Source organism: Gigantopelta aegis, chromosome 4 (genome assembly GCF_016097555.1).
Source record: "Gigantopelta aegis isolate Gae_Host chromosome 4, Gae_host_genome, whole genome shotgun sequence".
Classification (NCBI taxonomy): domain Eukaryota; kingdom Metazoa; phylum Mollusca; class Gastropoda; order Neomphalida; family Peltospiridae; genus Gigantopelta; species Gigantopelta aegis.
This window is the reverse complement of record NC_054702.1, coordinates 120,590,965-120,612,833: the sequence shown is the minus strand read 5'-3', so window position 1 is coordinate 120,612,833 and position 21,869 is coordinate 120,590,965. Positions and strand designations below refer to the sequence as shown.

General features: G+C 35.3%; 1 protein-coding gene across 1 annotated transcript in view; it reads right to left on the bottom strand.

Moving 5' to 3' along the window:
• Positions 1 to 392: 392 nt before the first annotated feature.
• LOC121370242 (glutamine-dependent NAD(+) synthetase-like) overlaps positions 393 to 21,869 on the bottom strand; it is a gene marked incomplete at its 3' end in the record, with an annotated part of 85,213 nt that continues 63,736 nt past the window's right edge. The window contains exons 7-9 of the mRNA XM_041495366.1: positions 14,359 to 14,476; positions 5,320 to 5,451; positions 393 to 467 (exon numbers count right to left, since the gene is read on the bottom strand). Coding sequence (XP_041351300.1) covers positions 393 to 467; positions 5,320 to 5,451; positions 14,359 to 14,476 — 325 coding nt within the window. The remainder of the gene's footprint in view (positions 468 to 5,319; positions 5,452 to 14,358; positions 14,477 to 21,869) is intronic.

The window sequence follows — 21,869 nt, the reverse complement described above, 5'->3', positions numbered from 1 at the left end:
CCACTTCACACCTGGGGATTACGACAATTATCTAAGATGGTCGATGGGAATGGCACCAAAACTTTTATTAATGAACTTGTCTGTTCCAAGCCTGTCCCCCCAGTTCAGCCTATTTGCAGCCCGGAGACAAAAACAAAGCCCGAATGTTAATGCCGAGGTGTACATTGTTCATATATGGCACAAAGATACACCTCAGCACGATGCATTTATGCGTGTTAAAAAAAGAAATGTAGGACAAATATTTTTTAGAAAAAAACCTTATTTTTCATGTTCGGGCTGTACATAACAAAATCCCAAACATCGCCCGAAGACAAAAACAGATAGGCCTACCGAATGTTAATGCGATTTTTTCTAAAATCAACATCAAACAAACAGATGATAAGATGTCTTACTGCATCAGTCCGACTCCGCATTGAATTCTTGTACATTCTCACATCTTCAAGGTCAACAGTTGCCGTGGTGACATGCTGAAAAATATCAAGATTACTTTCAATATATACAACAGTTGTTGTGGTGACATGCTGAAAAATATCAAGATTACTTTCAATATATACAACAGTTGTTGTGGTGACATGCTGAAAAATGTAAAGATTAATATATTTTATATATTTGTTCAGATTAATACACACTGCAATATTAAGACGGAACACTAAATATGTCTTTAAAGTTACAGTGTCTGGTTACCATATAATAATAACATGCACAAATATGAAATACAAGTTCAACTGCACTTTTAAAAAATTTGTGTGTGTTCACTATGAACGGAGAATGTCAAAACTACACGCTCGATTTGTTGCCTGTGCGGCCATAGCTCGGCAAACCACAAACAACAGCCTGTTGTCAATTTAAGTTAACAGGTGCGTTTGCGGATTTGAAATTGTAGGGTTTGTCTAAAAAAATGAAATGAGAATTCTTGCGCTGTACAAAGAACGTTCGATTGAGGATACATACTATTCTTTCGTTAAACCCAGTTTTGATCTTGACAATGTACTATCAACAATCGTACCTTCCTATATAAGAATTAATATTTTATAAAGTGTTAGTAGAACTTTCAAAGTTTGGTTTGTATAACACATTGATCATGTATATATTTTTAATAAAATATACTAAAGCAGAAAATTACCGTTTTCACTTTTTATTTTACGTTTGGTAAAATCGACAAATTCAAATAAATATTATTTCGTTTGGAAAGGGTAAAGTTAGTTTGTTTTGTTTAACGACGTCAGTGTTAGAGCATATTGATTTAATAATCATCTGCTTTTGGATATCAAACGTTTGCTAATTTTGACATATAATCTAAGAGAGGAAACGGGCGCATGTGCAGGGGGAAGGGTATTGGGGGTCGAAACCCTTCCCTGACCAAGATAAAAACAAATTGAAATATATTTTCTGGGGGAACATGGCCCCATATAAACTTCACTCAATGCAGTCTATAACCCCCAACCCCACTGAAATCCCTGCACACGCGCCTTGGAAACCCGCTACATTTTAAAAATATTTTTTTATTATTTTTTTTTTTTTAGGAAGGGATCATTTATATGTACCATCCCACAGACAGAATATCACATACCATGGCCTTTTATATACCAGTCATGGCGCACTGGCTGGAACAATCCCGCCAATGGGGATCGATCCTAGACCAACCGCGCATTTAAAAAAACACACCACATAACATATAGTCTTCATAAATGTTATGTATATTGAACATACCGCCCTCTTCCTCCACTCCTAGAGTGTTACGTAATTATTATCACCCCCTTACCGCTGGTCACTGTCAAAATTTCAAGGCAAATCCTCCACCGACCCCTGGAAAGGTATTGTACCATACCTCTATGGATATAAATATATTTTGGAGGTATGTGCAAATTCCCAGTTCTACTGGCGTCCCACTAATTGAAGAAAAACAACCTGGCCATTGGGTTTGCAGTTGACCTAGATAATGTAGATAAGCGAGCATTGCGAAACTATAGCGATGTGGTGGTACTTTTATGTACCAAACAGAACTGGATCATCTATTCTAAATGCTTAAATAATAAAAATATTCCAGACACTGCAGCTATAACATTACTTCCTACACAACTTCACCGAGTGAGTGTTTACTACTGCAGACAACTTACAACTTCACCGAGTGAGTGTTTACTACTGCAGACAACTTACAACTTCACCGAGCGAGTGTTTACTACTGCAGACAACTTACAACTTCACCGAGCGAGTGTTTACTACTGCAGACAACTTACAACTTCACCGAGCGAGTGTTTACTACTGCAGACAACTTACAACTTCATCGAGTGAGTGTTTACTACTGCAGACAACTTACAACTTCACCGAGTGAGTGTTTACTACTGCAGACAACTTACAACTTCACCAAGTGAGTGTTTACTACTGCAGACAACTTACAACTTCACCGAGTGAGTGTTTACTACTGCAGACAACTTACAACTTCACCGAGTGAGTGTTTACTACTGCAGACAACTTACAACTTCAACGAGTGAGTGTTTACTACTGCAGACAACTTACAACTTCACCGAGTGAGTGTTTACTACTGCAGACAACTTACAACTTCACCGAGCGAGTGTTTACTACTGCAGACAACTTACAACTTCACCGAGCGAGTGTTTACTACTGCAGACAACTTACAACTTCACCGAGCGAGTGTTTACTACTGCAGACAACTTACAACTTCACCGAGCGAGTGTTTACTACTGCAGACAACTTACAACTTCACCGAGCGAGTGTTTACTATTACAGACAACTTACAACTTCATCGAGTGAGTGTTTACTATTACAACTTCACCGAGCGAGTGTTTCCTACTGCAGACAACTTACAACTTCACCGAGTGAGTGTTTACTACTGCAGACAACTTACAACTTCACCGAGTGAGTGTTTACTACTGCAGACAACTTACAACTTCATCGAGTGAGTGTTTACTACTGCAGACAACTTACAACTTCATCGAGTGAGTGTTTACTATTACAGACAACTTACAACTTCATCGAGTGAGTGTTTACTATTACAACTTCACCGAGCGAGTGTTTACTACTGCAGACAACTTACAACTTCACCGAGTGAGTGTTTACTACTGCAGACAACTTACAACTTCACCGAGTGAGTGTTTACTACTGCAGACAACTTACAACTTCATCAAGTGAGTGTTTACTACTGCAGACAACTTACAACTTCATCGAGCGAGTGTTTACTATTACAGACAACTTACAACTTCATCGAGTGAGTGTTTACTATTACAACTTCACCGAGCGAGTGTTTACTACTGCAGACAACTTACAACTTCATCGAGTGAGTGTTTACTACTGCAGACAACTTACAACTTCACCGAGTGAGTGTTTACTACTGCAGACAACTTACAACTTCACCGAGTGAGTGTTTACTACTGCAGACAACTTACAACTTCACCGAGTGAGTGTTTACTACTGCAGACAACTTACAACTTCATCGAGTGAGTGTTTACTACTGCAGACAACTTACAACTTCACCGAGTGAGTGTTTACTACTGCAGACAACTTACAACTTCACCGAGTGAGTGTTTACTACTGCAGACAACTTACAACTTCATCGAGTGAGTGTTTACTATTACAACTTCACCGAGTGAGTGTTTACTACTGCAGACAACTTACAACTTCACCGAGTGAGTGTTTACTATTACAGACAACTTACAACTTCATCGAGCGAGTGTTTACTACTACAGACAACTTACAACTTCATCGAGTGAGTGTTTACTATTACAACTTCACCGAGTGAGTGTTTACTACTGCAGACAACTTACAACTTCATCGAGCGAGTGTTTACTATTACAGACAACTTACAACTTCATCGAGTGAGTGTTTACTATTACAACTTCACCGAGTGAGTGTTTACTACTGCAGACAACTTACAACTTCACCGAGTGAGTGTTTACTATTACAGACAACTTACAACTTCATCGAGTGAGTGTTTACTATTACAACTTCACCGAGTGAGTGTTTACTACTGCAGACAACTTACAACTTCACTGAGCGAGTGTTTACTACTGCAGACAACTTACAACTTCATCGAGTGAGTGTTTACTATTGCAGACAACTTACAACTTCACCGAGTGAGTGTTTACTACTGCAGACAACTTACAACTTCACCGAGTGAGTGTTTACTACTGCAGACAACTTACAACTTCACCGAGTGAGTGTTTACTACTGCAGACAACTTACAACTTCACCGAGTGAGTGTTTACTACTGCAGACAACTTACAACTTCACCGAGTGAGTGTTTACTACTGCAGACAACTTACAACTTCACCGAGTGAGTGTTTACTACTGCAGACAACTTACAACTTCACCGAGTGAGTGTTTACTACTGCAGACAACTTACAACTTCATCGAGTGAGTGTTTACTACTGCAGACAACTTACAACTTCACCGAGTGAGTGTTTACTACTGCAGACAACTTACAACTTCATCGAGTGAGTGTTTACTATTACAACTTCACCGAGCGAGTGTTTACTACTACAGACAACTTACAACTTCACCGAGCGAGTGTTTACTACTGCAGACAACTTACAACTTCACCGAGCGAGTGTTTACTATTCCAGACAACTTACAACTTCACCGAGCGAGTGTTTACTACTGCAGACAACTTACAACTTCACCGAGCGAGTGTTTACTACTGCAGACAACTTACAACTTCACCGAGCGAGTGTTTACTACTGCAGACAACTTACAACTTCACCGAGCGAGTGTTTACTACTGCAGACAACTTACAACTTCACCGAGCGAGTGTTTACTACTGCAGACAACTTACAACTTCACCAAGCATTTACTACTGCAGACAACTTACAACTTCACCGAGCGAGTGTTTACTACTGCAGACAATTTACAACTTCACCGAGCGTTTACTACTGCAGACAACTTACAACTTCACCGAGTGAGTGTTTACTACTGCAGACAACTTACAACTTCGAGTGAGTGTTTACTACTGCAGACAACTTACAACTTCACCGAGTGAGTGTTTACTACTGCATACAACTTACAACTTCACCGAGTGTTTACTACTGCAGACAATTTACAACTTCACCGAGCGAGTGTTTACTACTGCAGACAACTTACAACTTCACCGAGCGAGTGTTTACTACTGCAGACAACTTACAACTTCACCGAGCGAGTGTTTACTACTGCAGACAACTTACAACTTCACGGAGCGAGCGTTTACTATTCCAGACAACTTACAACTTCACCGAGCGAGTGTTTACTACTGCAGACAACTTACAACTTCACCGAGCGAGTGTTTACTATTGCAGACAACTTGAGTGTTTACTACTGCAGACAACTTACAACTTCACCAAGTGAAAACTGTGGGCCCTGAGCAACTAGCTGGCCATTAACTGCAACCATTGATCCTCCATCATAGTAAACCCTCTCTCCATCACAGCCAACCAGGTTGGAAAACAGGTACACACCACCACACTGAAAATTAAACCGTAAATATCATCACAATGAAATACAGGTCATGAAACAGGTAAATATCATCACACTGAAATACAGGTAATGAAACAGGTAAATATCATCACACTGAAATAGAGGTAATGAAACAGGTAAATATCATCACACTGAAATAGAGGTAATGAAACAGGTAAATATCATCACACTGAAATAGAGGTAATGAAACAGGTAAATATCATCACACTGAAATACAGGTAATGAAACGGGTAAATAACATCACACTGAAATACAGGTAAATATCATCACACTGAAATACAGGTAATTAAACAATTAAATATCACCATGTTGAAAAAAGGTAATTAGAAAGGTAGATATAATTTTTTTTTCAGTTTTACATGTTCAATCCACTTCTTTTAGTACACCTGTGATATAATTAGGGAATAAATGAAGATGTAAACTGGCCATGGTCAGAAGGAATTAATGAATTTTGAACGACACTCACGCACATGAAGGACACCCCAGCTGTTGAGTCAAACTGTGGCATGAATTGATATCAACACTAATATATAAGTGTAAAGAGCTGTGCAAAGTTTAACTGTCACAAGTATATTAAAATTTCAAGTATATCAATTTCACAAATAACTATATCATTTGCACCAGCTTTGGTTGAAATCTACATCGTGGAATTTGATACCAAGTCAAAAATCTCTCAGCCGATCAGAGGCTAGGTCAGCCATATTAGATTTTGTATCATTGCAAAAAATAACAACATTTGTAAGAGCAATGAGATTATAGTTTGTACCAAGTTTGGCTGAAATCTTTGATGTGGAACGTGCATTCATTATTTTTGTTCAGTGTAATAACAGATCTGGGTGCAGTAAAATACAGTAGATTGCAAAAAAAAAAAGAGAGGTGCAGAAATATATTGAGGGAGGGTGGCAGAATGTGAAATGGGGAAGCAAAACATAAATGGGGGCACAGCATAATAAGTAGTTATATCCATGGTGTATATATGTTGATAGTAATTATATCCATGGTGTATATATGTAAGCGAGTGAAATGTGTGAGGTCCATGTAAATACTATAACGTACACCTTTCACTAATGTGTTTTATTCTGTACATAATTGTTTATTTTACCTTTAATTAATGTTTTATTCGTTTATTAGGTTTTCCCGTATAGAATATACTATACGGGCAACGTCCAAGTGATGTTTCCCGCCAACGATTAGGGCGAATTGTCCGTGCGGGTATTTAGACCAATCGCTATAGTTTATTGTGTAGTGGTCACCGTTTTAATGATCACGTGACAGACACTACTGTAATAATTATTTTGGTAAAGACGTTCTTTTCACTGCTCCGCTCTGTTTAATTTCTTTCCATTTCTGTACCACGTGCACATAAGGTAAGACTAACAAGCATGTTATAATATAATTATAATATAACACAGTATTTATAACCAGTACGTACTTTTATATACATTAAAAGAGTTTTGATTGAAAGCTAGTAAACATGTTATAATAAAAGAATGGTAAAGTTGTTTAATAGTAAGCTTAGTAATAAATATAAAACCAACTAAAGTTATATAATGTTACTATATATAATAACTCATATTTTAAAGTAATATATATGAATGAGTTATTTTCTTAGTTAATTGTGTATAAAAGTGTATAGTTAACGTTTAAAGTTATTCATGGCAGCCATATTGGAATAATGATATTTACATGATAACTTATGCCATTTTATTTGTTTCTAGGCTGGAATTATGTAACAAGAACTCTTCAGTTACTGACCATTTTTCCCATAGCAAAGGTGTGTGGTGTAATGTAATGTATTTGTATTGTGTGTAGTATTTGTCATATAACGCACATGCTTTGTATGCCGCACGTACGTTTCATGAGCACCTGGCCAGTGCAACTGAATCGTATGTGTATAGTATAAAAGATTATTGGATTGTTTGTGGTGTATTCCATCACTGGAGATTTATATAGTGGATTATATTAATAAGTATTAATATACTTGTGTAGTAGATGCGTATTTCCATATATGATAGATGGGTTAATTACTTAATATAAATATATAACAGATGCCCTTTCCAATTAAGCGTTACGCATTTTATTTACATTTATTCATTTAGTATTTTATTTTGGTAGCGAGTACATTAAGGGAAGTTAAGTTGGTATAATTACCCAGGTGTTGAATAAAGGCAGATCATGCTATATATGTTATTTATATGCCTTGATATAATTCAATCATCTTTGAATTATGAATTATGTATATGATTGAATGTTGATTGAGTTTTATGTGTGTATTTTAACTATTTAAGCCTGTGATATTTATTATTGTTTATTGTCTTTACAGGGTCGTTTTGTTTTGTTTCCCTTGTATGAATAAACTGTGAACCCTTCCTGTGACTCATTTGTCGTCATTCAGAGTACCGTTATATATACGTTGATAGTAATTATATCCAGTGTATATATGTTGATAGTAACTATATCCATGGTGTATATATGTTGATAGTAATTATATCCATGGTGTATATGTTGATAGTAATTATATCCATGATGTATGTATGTTGATAGTAATTATATCCATAGTGTATGTATGTCGATAGTAATTATATCCATGGTGTATGTATGTTGATAGTAATTATATCCATGGTGTATATGTTGATAGTAATTATATCCACGGTATATATATGTTGATAGTAATTACATCCACGGTGTATATATGTTGATAGTAATTATATCCATGGTGTATATATCCATAGTGTATGTATGTTGATAGTAATTATATCCACGGTGTATATATGTTGATAGTAATTATATCCATAGTGTATGTATGTTGATAGTAATTATATCCATAGTGTATGCATGTTGATAGTAATTATATCCAGTGTATGTATGTTGATAGTCATCATATCCATGTTGATAGTAATTATATCCATGGTGTATATATGTTGATAGTAATTACATCCATAGTGTATGTATGTTCATAGTAATTATATCCATAGTGTATGTATGTTCATAGTAATTATATCCATGGTGTATGTATGTTGATAGTAATTATATTCATGGTATATATGTTGATAGTAATTATATCCATGGTGAATATGTTGATAGTACTTATAGCCATGGTGTATGTATGTTGATAGTAATTATATTCATGGTATATATGTCAATAGTAATTATATCCATGGTGTATATATGTTGATAGTAATTATATCCATGGTGTATATATGTTGACAGTAATTATATACATGGTGTATATGTTGATAGCAATTATATCCATGGTGTATATGTTGATAGTAATTATATCCATGGTGTATGTATGTTGATAGTAATTATATCCATGGTGTATATGTTGATAGTAATTATATCCATGGTGTATATATGTTGATACTAATTATATCCATGGTGTATGTATGTTGATAGTAATTATATTCATGGTGTATATGTTGATAGTAATTAAATTAACTCAATAGTTACCAGTATATTAGGGATGTACTAATGATGTGTAAATCCTTATTTTGTTTCATTTAAAAATATATTAGTTTGCAAATAATATAATGAAATAAATAAATAATAAAAATTAGATAAATAATAAAATAAAATAGAAATAAGTCATCTTTTATAAAGGTAATTTTAAGCATTTTTTTCTCCTTGGGATATATGGTCAGGAATTGGCCGTAGTTTTGTTTGTAGAAAATTTCTCAAACACAGAGTAAAGTTAAAAACCTACTGGGTTACATAATGAATGATAGCTCACCAGTATCATTAAACCTCGAGTCGTACATACTGTATCACCCGTATCATTAAACCTTGAGTCATACATACTGAATGACAACTCACCAGTATCATTAAACATCGAGTCATACATACTGAATGACAACTCACCAGTATCATTAAACCTCGAGTCGTACATACTGAATGAAAACTCAGCAGTATCATTAAACCTTGAGTCGTATATACTGAATCACCAGTATCATTAAACCTTGAGTCGTACATACTGAATCACCAGTATAATTAAACCTCGAGTCGTACATACTGAATGACAACTCACCATTATCATTAAACTTCGAGTCGCACATACTGAATGACAACTCACCAGTATCATTAAACCTCGAGTCGTACGTACTGAATCACCAGTATCATTAAACCTCGAGTCGTACATACTGAATCACCAGTATCGTTAAACCTCGAGATGTACATACTGAATCACCAGTATCATTAAACCTCGAGTCGTACATAATGTATCACCAGTATCATTAAACCTCCGAGTCGTATATACTAAATCACCAGTATCATTAAACATAGACTCGTACATACTGAATCACCAGTATCATTAAATATCGAGTCGTACATACTGAATCACCAGTATCATTAAACCTAGAGTGGCACATACTGAATGACAACTCACCAGTATTATTAAACCTCAAGTCGTATATACTGAATCACCAGTATCATTAAACATCGAGTTGTATATACTGAATCAACAGTATCATTAAACCTAGAGTCGCACATATTGAATGACAACTCACCAGTATCATTAAACCTAGAGTCGTACATACTGAATCACCAGTATCATTAAACATCGAGTTGTACATACTGAATCAACAGTATCATTAAACCTAGAGTCGCACATATTGAATGACAACTCACCAGTATCATTAAACCTAGAGTCGTACATACTGAATCACCAGTATCATTAAACCTCGAGTCGTACATACTGAATGACAACTCACCATTATCATTAAACCTTGAGTCGTACATACTGAATGACAACTCACCAGTATCATTAAACCTTGAGTCGTACATACTGAATCTCCAGTATCATTAAACTTCGAGTCATACATACTGTATCACCAGTACATTAAGCCTTGAGTCGTACATCCTGAATCACCAGTATCATTAAACCTAGAGTTGTACATACTGAATCACCAGTATCATTAATCCTTGAGTCATACATACTGAATCACCAGTATCATTAAACCTTGAGTCGCACATACTGAATCACCAGTATCATTAAACCTCGAGTCGTACATACTGAATCACCAGTATCATTAAACCTCGAGTCATACGTACTGAATCATCAGTATCATTAAACCTCGAGTCGTACGTATTGAATCACCAGTATCATTAAACCTCGAGTCGTACATACTGAATCATCAGTATCATTAAACCTCGAGTCGTACATACTGAATCACCAGTATCATTAAACCTCGAGTCGTACATACTGAATGACAACTCACCAGTATCATTAAATCTCGAGTCGTACATACTGAATCACCAGTATCATTAAACCTCGAGTCGTACATACTGAATCACCAGTATCATTAAACCTCGAGTCATACATACAGAATCACCAGTATCATTAAACCTCGAGTCATACATACTGAATCACCAGTATCATTAAATCTCGAGTCATACATACTGAATCACCAGTATCATTAAACCTTGAGTCATACATACTGAATTACCAGTATCATTAAACCTCGAGTCGTACATACTGAATGACAACTCACCAGTATCATTAAACCTCGAGTCGTACGTACTGAATGACAACTCACCAGTATCATTAAACCTAGAGTCGTGCATACTGAATCACCAGTATCATTAAACCTTGTGTCGTACATAGTGAATGACAACTCATCAGTATCATTAAACCTAGAGTCGTACATACTGAATGACAACTCACCAGTATCATTAAACCTCAAGTCGTACATACTGAATGACAACTCACCAATATCATTAAACCTGGAGTTGTACATACTGAATCACCAGTATCATTAAACCTTGAGTCATACATATTGAATGTCAACTCACCAGTATCATTAAACCTGGAGTCATACATATTGAATGTCAACTCACCAGTATCATTAAACCTGGAGTCATACATACTGAACGACAACTCACCAGTATCATTAAACCTTGAGTCGTACATACTGAATCACCAGTATCATTAAACCTCGAGTCGTACATACTGAATGACAACTCACCAGTATCATTAAACCTCGAGTCATACATACTGAATGACAACTCACCAGTATCATTAAACCTCGAGTCGTACATACTGAATGACAACTCACCAGTATCATTAAACCTCGAGTCGTACATACTGAATGACAACTCACCAATATCATTAAACCTGGAGTTGTACATACTGAATCACCAGTATCATTAAACCTTGAGTCATACATATTGAATGTCAACTCACCAGTATCATTAAACCTGGAGTCGTACATACTGAATGACAACTCACCAGTATCATTAAACCTCGAGTCATACATACTGAATGACAACTCACCAGTATCATTAAACCTCGAGTCATACATACTGAATGACAACTCACCAGTATCATTAAACCTCGAGTCGTACATACTGAATGACAACTCACCAGTGTCATCAGTGATAGAAATAAGATTTTGTTTTTTTCACTTGTCCACCAGACAAGTATACCACAAAATCTACTTGTCTGCCAATATTTTGACTTGTCCACCTATGAGGTGAATGTAAAAGGAAAAGTTAAAGCCATGGGCTTTTCTTTTTAAACCAATTCACTTATTACTCTTCTCTTCAAATAATTTGTGACTCAGGTGACTGCAACAAATTGCAGAATGTCATACAGTCGAGATAGTTGCAGAATGCCAAAAAAAAAGTCATAATTGTTTTTTAGTGTTTTTGTTTAGGATTCAATGAAAGCCAGTTAAATTGTTCTCGAGAATATTCCCTTCAGACCAAGCCACTGGTTTTCAACTTTCACTCTCAGCTGAAGGCCTGGTAATAATTTTTTGGCGGTGCTTGTCGAAATGACCTGTCATAAATGAAAATGTGCCTGTCACCAAATGTTAAAATAATGTTACTGCTGTCCTTTATTAATCATGTACATGTACTGTTACATATACTAGTACGTACAAGTTTACATGATGCAGTGATTCTCCTCTAAACAGTAGCCTAACCCCATTTGCCAAATTGGTCCTAAAGTAAAGTCTGTTTTCGATAGGTATCCAGTTTGCAGGGGTTTAGACTGAAGTAAAAGTCTTTGTTGTATTCTATTCACTAAGAAATATGGAAAAAGTAATCAAACTGTCAAATAACAACTACAATCAAATATGGATATAATGATGCAAGCTATAAGTACTTGACTTGGGAGGTGGGGTACGTTTTGATCACCAAACAAGTTGATGTTTTGTCAGACTATCACATTTTGTAATTTCATCTGAAAATTAAATAGTCGACATATTTCCACGAATCCAAGCCGAAGAATTTATTTGGTTAAATACACATTAAAAATTAACAACCTCTATGGTGGGGAGACAAGCCATATTTTAATGTTTATTTATATAGAACGGGCCTGTTATTTCCAGATTTGTTCTGATAACAAATCAACAAGAAACCACGTGATGAAGCTTATCCTGTCTTTTCACAGGTCTGTTATTTCCAGATTTGTTCTGATAACAAATCAACAAGAAACCACGTGATGAAGCTTATCCTGTCTTTTCACAGGTCTGTTATTTCCAGATTTGTTCTGATAACAAATCAACAAGAAACCACGTATCAAGCTTATCCTGTCTTTTCACAGGTCTGTTATTTCCAGATTTGTTCTGATAACAAATCAACAAGAAACCACGTGATCAAGCTTATCCTGTTTTTATCACAGGTCTGTTGATCGACCATAATTTTGTTTTGTCATACAAAATTATTTTTAAGTAACATATTTCATAAAATTCACTGCAGAGACATATGTAAATATAACTTACATAGAGAATAATATAGGAATGGCCGTTAGATACCATTTATCTCACAATGAGTTGTTTATATAGAGAATACTACATGAGTGGCCATTAGATACCATTTATCTCACAATGAGTTGTTTATATAGAGAATACTACATGAGTGGCCATTAGATACCATTTATCTCACAAGTTGTTTTAAAATGTATCTAATGAGCGAAAGCGAGTTTGATATATTTTTAAACAAGTTGTGAGATAAATGGTATCTAATGGACACGAATGTATTATTCTATTTCTTACATATCCACAAAAACCAGGTTTTAAGCAAATTTTAACATCTTTTTCGACTAAAAGTTATTTACAGCCATTGCACTTGTAGCCGACTTGCAATGAATGTCAGGTTAACTATACGTCAGTCTAATCAATTTCGATCATGTCGTTTTTCATTGGTTGTATGGCATTGGAGCAGCCAGTCATATGTCTTGAAATTGTACATGTGTTAACAACCATATGTAACCAAAAATAACGCTTGGTGTTCTCACCAACAGGTGTGTAAGAAATCTAAATAATAAAATAATAAATGTTACTCAATATATTTGTTATGTCTTAGATTACCCAATTTAACAGGTTTTCATTTTATCAAATTACCGATGATGTAATTAGTAATTCACAAAAATCAAAGGAAAACTGATTTTCACATTTGTGGTAAACAGGCAACTATTTTGTTTTAAACTTAAACAACAAAACAAACTTTTCTTTTCTTTTTTAAATATGAATGGTATCAAATATAAAATGTCAATCAAATAAATTATTCATGTCAGCCGAGACGTTCTGAGTGGGGAGTTCAGAACTCGATCGCAACTCCAAGGTATTCTGAATATTCAAGAGCAAAGACTATTGTGTTATCAAGACCATGTTTTTTTAATTCTTAAACCACAATATTTGTATTTAACATTTTGCGACGCGACACCGCTGGGTTTTTTTTTTCTTTCTTAAGTACAACAATTGCTCAAATGATAGTGTTTTGTAAAAAAATAAATTTACTTGTCCACCAGATAACAACTGAGGTACATTATGCTTGACCGAGAAATTTTCACTGGTTTGGACAGACAGACAAGTGCTTATTTTGAATGCTGCATACGGAATGACAAGTCACCAGTATCATTAAACCGAGAGTCATTCACTATGTGTAACAACAAACCTTGGATGTAGCATTTTTCACGAGATCTGCTCGGATTCCCGCTTTCCTCAGCTCATGGTGGCTTCCACTGCTGTTGACCACAATCTCCACTCCATCGAGGTACAGGTCAATGTGAGAACTGTAACACATCATGTACACATATCATACATATCAAATACACACATATCTCACACATCAAATACACACATATCCCCACTCCATCAAGATACAGGTCGATATCAAAACTAACACATCATGTACACATATCATACATATCAAATACACACATATCTCACACATCAAATACACACATATCTCACACATCAAATACACACATATCTCACACATCAAATACACACATATCCCCACTCCATCAAGATACAGGTCGATATCAAAACTAACACATCATGTACACATATCATACATATCAAATACACACATATCACACATCAAATACACACATATCCTCACTCCATTGAGATAAGGTCAATATCAAAACTGTAACACATCATGTAGACATATCACATGCATCAAATACACACATATCACACACATCAAATACACATGCATCAAATACACACATCAAATATACACATATCACACATATTAAATACCAACATATTTCCACTCCCATCGAGATGCAGGTCAATATGAGAAATGTAACACATGTAGACATATCACATACATCAAATACACATATGTCACACACATCAAACACACACATATCTCACTGATCAAATACACACATATCCCCACTCCATCGAGATACAGGTCGATATCAAAACTATAACACATCATGTAGACATATCACATGCATCAAATACACACATATTACACACATCAAATACACACATATCACACACATCAAATACACACATATCACATGCATTAAATACCAAGATATTTCCACTCCCATCGAGATACAGGTCGATATGAGAACTGTAACACATCATGTAGACATATCACACACATCAAATACACATATGTTGCACACATCAAACACACATATCTCACAGATCAAATACACACATATCTCCACTCCATCGAGATACAAGTCGATATGAGAACTGTCACACACAAATACACATAACACACATCAAATACACACATTACACATATCACACACATCAAATACACACATCTCCACTCCATCAAGATACAGGGTGATATAAGAACTGTGACGCATCATGTAGACATACCATACACATCAAATACACACATCTTCACTCCATTGAGACAGGTTGTTATGAGAACTGTAACACATCATGTAGACATATCACACACATTACTTACCATTTGTGACACCCAATAGCCGAAGTGTATTTTTGTGCTGGGGTGTCGTTAAACATTTATTCATTCATTCATTCATTCACATTAAATACACACAATCTCCACTCCATCGAGATACAGGTTGATATAAGAACTTTAACACATCATGCAGACATATCACACACACATATCCTCACTCCATTGAGATAGGTTGATATGAGAACTGTAACACATCATACAGGCATATCACACACATTAAATACACACAATCTCCACTCCACCGAGATACAGGTTGATATAAGAACTTTAACACATCATGCAGACACATCACACACATCAAATACACACATATCACACACATCAAATACACACTTATCACACACATCAAATACACACATATCTCCACTCCATCGAGATATACGCTGATATCAGAACTGTAACACATCATGTAGACACACCACACACATTAAATACACACATATCACAAACACCAAATACACACATATATCCACTCCATCGATAATACAGGTCGATATGAGAACTGTAACACACCAAGTACACATATCACAGATATTATACACATCAAATACACACATATCTTCTTTCCACTGAGATACAAAAAAAAGAAGTTTGTTTTATTTAACGACGCCACTAGAGCACATTGATTTTTTATCTTATCATCGGCTATTGGACGTCAAACATATGGTCATTCTGACATTGTTTTTTTAGAGGAAACCCACTGTTGCCACATAGGCTACTCTTTTACAACAGGCAGCAAGGGATCTTTTATTTGCGCTTCCCACAGGCAGGATAGCACAAACCATGGCCTTTGTTGAACCAGTTATGGATCACTGGTCGGTGCAAGTGGATTACACCTACCCATTGAGCCTTGCGGACTTAGGGTTTGGAGTCGGTATCTGTATTAAAAATCCCATGTCTCGACTGGGATCCAAAACCAGTACCTACCAGCCTGTAGACCGATGGCCTAACCACAATGCCACCGAGGCCGGTACCATTGAGATCTGTAATACATCATGTAGACATATCACACACATCAAATACACATACATCAAATACATCAAGTACACACATATGTTCACTCCATCAAGATACAGGTTAATATGAGAACTGTAAAACACTATGTACACATATCACACATATCAAATATACACATATCACACACATCAAATAAACACAATCTCCACTCCATCGAGATACAGGTTGATATAAGAACTTTAACACATCATGTAGACACATCACACACATCAAATACACACATATAGCTTTAGCTTCACATGCAGGTGATAACTTAGAGATGATTATAAGTACCTATGTATTAATTTATTTGTTCCATTGTTTTGGTCGAGTCGGTATTCGTATGACCTTAGTATTTCTACTATGTTGTGGTGATGTACATCCTAATCCAGGGCCAGATGGTAATCATATATTGTTCACTTGAATGTTTGTAGTTTAAGAGACAAACTTGATTTAATTAATGCCGAACTTAATAGTTATGACATAATTTGTATTTCTGAATCATGGCTGAATCCAAATATTACAAATAATGAAATAGTTATTCCGGGATACCATGCTCCTGTCTGTAAAGATCGGCTGACTAGAGGTGGTGGTGTGGCTATTTATGTCAAAGAAAATATTTATTTTAAGCCTATGCCAGACATAGAACGAGACGGCCTTGAAGCAGTGTGGATTACTATTTGCTTTAAGAATCAGAATGTACTTGTTGGCTGTTTTTACCGATCTGATTATAGTAAAGCATATTCGGATTTAATCTCGGATTCATTACAATCTGCTAATGATAAGATGATGAAAACGGTTGTCGTGGGTGATTTTAATGAAGATTTGTTACGTCCATTCCATCCTCATATTGATCACTTTTGTCAGTTCTTTGGATTGTATCAGATTATTACCGAGCCAACACGAATCACACCAACTTCTAGAACTCTTATTGATTTGATTTTTGTCTCGTCCCTTGAGTTGGTATTCGAAAAGGGTGTATTGCCTCCATTTTGTAGTGATCACTGTGCTAGGTACATTCTTCTCAATTTTAAAACTAAAAAAGCAAATTGTTACCAAAGAGTAATTTATGATTATAAAAATACCAATAACCAAGGTTTACAAAATAGTTTACAAAATTATGATTGGAAAAGTACATTTATTAGTAAAGATGTAAATAGTATAGCAAACTTATTGATTGAAACTATAATACATTTTTGTAATGAATTTATTCCACACAAAACTGTTACTATTAGGCGTAATGATGCTCCTTGGATGAGTGGAAATACTAGAAAATTAATGAGAAAACAAAATAAATTTCACAAGAAGGCTAAAGATAGAAATACACTGAAGGATTGGGAGTCCTTTAGGGAGGCGTGAAATAAAGTAATTGCAAATGTTCCTAAAGCTAAAGCTGATTATAATACAAAATTGGATAATGTACTAAATAATGAACATGGAAGTAAAGTTTGGTGGCAGGTCCTTAAACAATATTTAAATAAAAAGGATAACTCCAAATATACGATCCCATCAATCGAATGTGGTGGAATTGTTTATGAAGAGGCGGAAGATATTGTAAATATATTGAATGATTATTTTATTACTCAAGCCAGAGTTGAAAATCCGGATAAAGATGTACCAGATAAATATAAAGCCATTAACAAATTGAGTGATATCTCAATAAAAGAAGAAGAGTTAAACGATATATTGAAGTCATTAGATGTAAGAAAAGCTAACAGTCCAGATATGACTGGTAATAGAATTATGAAAATTTTCGGAAAACATTTAATCAAACCACTTACAAAATTGTTTAACATGTCTTTAATGTATTCCATTTTTCCTGATATTTGGAAACAATCGTTTATAATTCCAATCCATACGAAAGGGAGCATTCACCTGTGTAATAATTACAGACCAGTGGCTCTCACCAGTTATGTATCAAAAATATTTGAAACGTGTGTCTTAAAATATGTATCCAATTTCTTCTTGTAAAACAGTATAATATCTAATTTGCAATCTGGATTTAGGTCTGGTGATTGTACATTGTATCAATTGACCGATATTTATAATTTTATTTTACAAACATGGATGAGGGCAAAGACGTCAAAGGGTTATTCTGTGATATTAGTAAGGCTTTCGATCGTGTGTGGTATAAAGGATTATTATATAAATTACAGACTAAGGGAATTAGTGGAAGACTTTTACTGTGGTTTGAAAGTTACTTAGAAAAACGAATGCATGCAGAAGACTGTGATCAATGGGTTTAAATCTAATAATAAGCCTATTTTGGCAGGAGTGCCTCAGGGATCAGTGCTAGGGCCACTTTTATTTCTAGTTTATATAAATGATATAGTGGAGAATATTGAGAGTACTATTGAATTATTTGCAGACGACACTTCTCTCTATGTAGTGTTAGATGATTATCAAGTGGGGTGTCGTACAATAAATTCGGATCTTAGTTTGTTATCAAGCTGGGCAGAGAAGTGGCAGGTTAAATTTTCACTAGAAAAAACAGAATCAATCACATTTTCTAGAAAGATCCACAAGCAGATCCAACCAGATATATTCTTTGGAGATTCAAAAATAACTGATGTAAACAATCATAAACATTTTGGTCTTACATTCCAAATGGACGGCCAGTGGTATTGCCACACACAACAGCTTGTTTATAAAGTTAGCCCAATGATAAATTGTCTAGTTTAAAGTATCGTCTAAAAAGGAAAACACTAGAAACATTATATAAATCTTTTATTTTGCCAGTATTTGACTATTGTGATTATATTTGGGATAATTGTACAGAAGCCCAAGCAAATATATTAGAAACACTTCAGTTGGATGCCCTTCGTACAATGTGTGGTGCTGTATGGGGAACAAGCCATGAGAAAATGTATAGCAAAACTGGATTCAGTCCTTTAAACCAACCCTTGATACAATGTGTGGTGATGTATGGGGAACAAGCCATGAGAAAATGTATAGCAAAACTGGATTCAGTCCTTTAAACCAACCCTTGATACAATGTGTGGTGCTGTATGGGGAACAAGCCATGAGAAAATGTATAGCAAAACTGGATTCAGTCCTTTAAACCAACCCTTGATACAATGTGTGGTGCTGTATGGGGAACAAGCCATGAGAAAATGTATAGCAAAACTGGATTCAGTCCTTTAAACCAACCCTTGATACAATGTGTGGTGCTGTATGGGGAACAAGCCATGAGAAAATGTATAGCAAAACTGGATTCAGTCCTTTAAACCAACCCTTCGTACAATGTGTGGTGCTGTTAGGGGAACAAGCCATGAGAAAATGTATAGTAAAACTGGATTCAGTCCTTTAAACCAACCCTCCATACAATGTGTGGTGCTGTATGGGGAACAAGCCATGAGAAAATGTATAGCAAAACTGGATTCAGTCCTTTAAACCAACGTCGTGTATTTCATATGTACCTGTTACAAAATGGTTAAAGGCATAACTCCACACTCCACAGTATTTATCATCGCTGTTACAAAATGGTTAAAGGCATAACTCCACAGTATTTATCATCGCTGTTACAAAATGGTTAAAGGCATAACTCCACAGTATTTATCATCGCTGTTACAAAATGGTTAAAGGCATAACTCCACAGTATTTATCATCGCTGTTACAAAATGGTTAAAGTATTTATCATCGCTGGTACCCCAAACAGTTTCTGGAAATCACTCACTCCGTAATGCTGACCAATTGCAATATATTCACGCTAGAACAGAATTATACAGAAAATTGTTTTTACCCTCAGTAGTTCGTGAGTGGAATAGTATTGATGAAAATATAAGACAAATAGAATCTCTTAGAGAATTTTAAAATTGTATATCCCCGCAGATAAATGGGTTAAATAAGACATTTTTAGAATTCGGATCACGCTTAAATCAAATAATTCATTGTAGACTTTGTTTATAATGCAGTGACCTCAACAAGACATATTTATGATAATTCCATTTGTAGTTGTGGACACCCATATGAAGATACGTTACATTTCCTATTTGTCTGTCCTCTATATGATAACATTCGTACAACAATGTATTTTTATAATGGCGGTTTTGATCTCCATACAGTGCTATATGGTAATAATGATTACCCTCTGGACCTTAATTTACGTATAGCAGAATCGAATCGAATCGAATTGTCAAAACGCTTCACGTTTTAATTTCTTAAAGCCATTTATCCTACATCACATTGTCACTTGCAAGTTTGGCTGCTGTACTGTGGATGAGAATCACTGATGTAAGTTAATCTTAGGAAATCGGGTATATTTATGTACGTGGGTATGTGTACACATGGACAAGTATATTAATTTAATGGTCATTTAGACTTGTTTCTATGATTGAGTGCAAATTATGTAATTGTTTTTAATTCTCTGAAGAACATGTCAATTGATACATGTGTATATTATAAATTGTATGTAACAAAGTATGTGTGGAGAGGCATTAATATAGGCCAATGGCCTATTTGCCAATCCATTTCTTTTGTGAAATAAATATTGTTTAAACCACATATCACACACATCAAATACACACATATCACATCAAATACACACATCTTCACTCTATTGAGACAGGTTGATATGAGAACTGTAACACATCATGTAGACATATCACACACATTAAATAAACACATCACACACATCAAATACACACATGTATCGCTCAGATCAAATACATACACATCAGATGCACACATATCAAACACATCAAAGACACACATATCACACACAGCAGATACACACTTATCCTCAAATATAACACAAACAGTACACTGAATTTGCCGAACTATTGCTTTAAAAATGTTAATAGTATTCCTACAAAATGTCAACTTTAACATAATTTTCTCAGTATGACCAATTTTGTAAACATATGATACATGTATGCCATTTTCAACTGTAATACAGTTAAGTACAAAAACAATATTACAACATTTTACACACATATTGAGAGATTTTACGTAAGTTCAAGGCAGTGCAAAGTGACCATACAATGTATACTGAGTCAAATTAAAAACTTCACAATCTAAAATTTGAATAAAGTCAATGAGTGTTGAAAGCAGGTATTATTCAGGAATAAATATTGTAATGGCAATGTCTACACTCCATTTGAAGCCCATCACAGCCCACATGAACCGATCCATAGCATGTGCACAGCACCATTGCGGCAAAAATGGTTTTGCATGTGCCACTGGTCACGTGACTACAATAGCACACGTGTTTTCATCGTTACTTGCTC